Source organism: Hyalella azteca, unplaced genomic scaffold (genome assembly GCF_000764305.2).
Source record: "Hyalella azteca isolate HAZT.00-mixed unplaced genomic scaffold, Hazt_2.0.2 contig2022, whole genome shotgun sequence".
Taxonomy (NCBI): Eukaryota; Metazoa; Arthropoda; class Malacostraca; order Amphipoda; family Hyalellidae; genus Hyalella; species Hyalella azteca.
The window spans coordinates 4,944-7,712 of record NW_025932310.1 but is presented as its reverse complement, the minus strand read 5'-3'; the positions used below and the strand labels follow the sequence as shown (position 1 = coordinate 7,712).

At 43.4% G+C, this 2,769-nt stretch overlaps 1 protein-coding gene across 1 annotated transcript; it reads right to left on the bottom strand.

Moving 5' to 3' along the window:
• Positions 1–270: 270 nt before the first annotated feature.
• LOC108677980 (E3 ubiquitin-protein ligase TRIM38-like) lies at positions 271–2,403 on the bottom strand (the record flags this gene model as incomplete). Its single annotated transcript, XM_018166300.2, has 3 exons — positions 1,546–2,403; positions 1,041–1,363; positions 271–404 (listed from the first exon to the last, which is right to left on the bottom strand). Coding segments are annotated over exons 1-3 (1,231 nt in total), but the record flags the coding sequence as incomplete, so codon positions are not given.
• Positions 2,404–2,769: the final 366 nt, after the last annotated feature.

Sequence of the window (2,769 nt, the reverse complement as noted above, 5' to 3'; positions counted from 1 at the left end):
ACTGAATCGACACTTTTGCGGACTCGCCTGCGAACTCGCCTGCGGACTCAGCTCAACCGCTGTCTCTTATACACATCTAGATGTGTATAAGAGACAGCCCCTCACCGGCCAGTCACTCACCTCTTACCGGCCAGTCACTCACCTCTTACCGGCCAGTCACTCACCTCTTACCGGCCAGTCACTCACCTCTTACCGGCCAGTCACCTCTCACCGACCAGTCACTCACCCCTCACCAGCCAGTCACTCACCTCTTACCGGCCCGTCACTCACCCCTAGAACACCTTGCGGAGTTCAGCGTTTTGACGTCCGTGGACTCTTCGATGCGCAGGCCGATGTACTGCAGTGATGTCATGGCCTGCAGCGTCGAGGCTTTGACGTAACCGTGGAAGAAATGCAACGCGTGTCTAGGGTTCAAGAAATCATGTTGATAGGTTAGACAGATTAAATATGCGCGGTTTTTAGCGCATTTTCTCATTTATGAAAAAAAGCCCTAATGTGCTCGTCATGTCCGTCCGTCCGTCTGTCCGTGATTTCACGTTTTCGTCAATTTTGAGAAAATGCGCTCTCTGTCACTCACTGCAGTGAGTACAGAGTTATATTTTTTCCTTACATTGAGATACAGCGATTGGTGTGAGTTACACGTTAGCCAGTAAGAACGAAAATAAATGCGGCTAAGGAAATATTATAAGAACATATTAATACATACCTACGTAGGTTTCCTGTAACTGAAGCGTAAGGATTCGTATGAGGTGCAGAAAATTATTCTTCGGAAAATGTTTCGGGCAAATTGTGGAAAGTAGGGATGCAAATAAAATATCAAGTCAAGCATACGTCGATTAGTCGCAATTGCTATTAATTTTGACATCTGAATTATTTTCATAGTACGCCATTTGCGATATAAGTTTCGACAATCTGATGCTTCATCGCTAATATATCGTTTAAACTCGCCAGCTTCGTTTGAACATTTTTTCAAATTTTATTATTATTATTATTTTTTTTTGAGGATGAGATGCTTCGGGTCCACTCAATCTCTTCCTTACCCATGACCAGCTTGTAGGAAAGGTTCCAGTCTGTGACAGTCTGTGGGCGGCGATTCTCGTGACCAGAAGGAGTCCAGGAGATGCAGGGTAATTGCACAGCCGGCCTCTGCCAGCTGGACAAGCAGGAGTGACAAATGTTGCACGGGTTCTGAGGCTGTGGACCACACAGTCACGCAGCCCTGGGGTTTATTGTTGGAATTTCTTAGGGTTGCCATGGCCTTCTGCGCCGCATACTCTCCTCGTATATCCCATTCTGTATTATTTGGCAGGAATTCGGATGGCATAAGTTCTATAATTCTTGCCTGCAAAGCTGCTTCCGCCCTCTGCGAACGGGGATGAAACACTGATATTAATTAGTTATATTGCATATTTTCTTTTTATATTCGCCATTGATACTTTATTGAAGTAGAAAATATTATTCCGGAATTTAATAATAATAGTTGGCTCATTAATAATTCTAAACAATACTCAAGGCCGCTGTCCTCAACAGGTGTCGAATATTAACCTCAAATGATCCCTGCAGGTCCGACGTCTGATCAATTATTCGCCGGCAGTTATTCTCCAGAGTTTCGCATAGCATATCACCATGAGATTTCATTCGAAAGAAGTTCCATAATTTTTCACACGTCGCATCAAACGATTCTTCTTTCTTGCAGTTCTTCATTGAATTTATAGCTTCCTTCAAATTCTGTCGTTGTTTCTCAAGGTTCTTCTTGCGAAGTATAAATTCCCTTTCAAAGGCCCGAATCTTGCGCATCAACTGCAAAGCTGAGTCGCAGTCCCGCACAGCTTCATCTATGCTTTTTATTACTTCTTCGCCATTTACGAAGAAATTCGACTTTTGGAGGTCACTGTTAAACTCTCCCTCCAAAAGATCCGCTGGCAGGATGGTGCAGTGGTTACGATGAGACTTCAAACATTTCTTACAGATAGCTTGCGAGCAGCTGGAGCACCAAAATTCATGCTGCAGTCGATGTGAGGAGCACACGCCATCTTGATTTTCACCAGCAGCAGCCTCCAAATTATCTGCATCATTGGGGATGAGCATATAACAGACAGGAAATCGTGCAGATTCCCCATCCCAAGGTTCTCTGCAGGATGGACATCGAGGCAAGTTCTCCGCGTTCGTGGCGGTTCTCCGCAATATCTTTCTTTCCTCTACTTGGTGGAGGCAGGGACCGCAGAAAACATGACCACATGGAAGGGATATAGGCCTGTGATCAGAGTCGTTATAAGTCTCGTTACAAACACTGCATTCGAGATATTTCATCTGTTCCATGACTTGAACATGCACAAGTTTTCCATGCAAATCTTTGTACAAAGTTAGAGAAAATAAATTATATTTCCCGAGCTACCTTAATTCGAAATCTGCTGATGGATTAAAATGCACGAGACTATGAATAAATTAACACAATCGCTGTTGCACGCACGATCAATCAGAAACTATAACCAATTCAGTGAATTATTTCTTCCTTAAACATTAAAGTAATAAAACCAGGAGCAACTTTATGAAACACTATCTAGGTAATACGCGCTCATAATCGTAGTATTGAAAATCCTGAAATTTCTTTACTTATGTTTGAATTTCAAATGATCTGCAGTTATTGCAGAACATGGACGTCCACCATGCATGGAGTGTACTTCATACCAAGGACGTCACATAAGTTCTATGGCGATACTGTAGCTGAGCAGCGTTCGGACGAGGTGATAGCGTCGACTGTGAAAATTA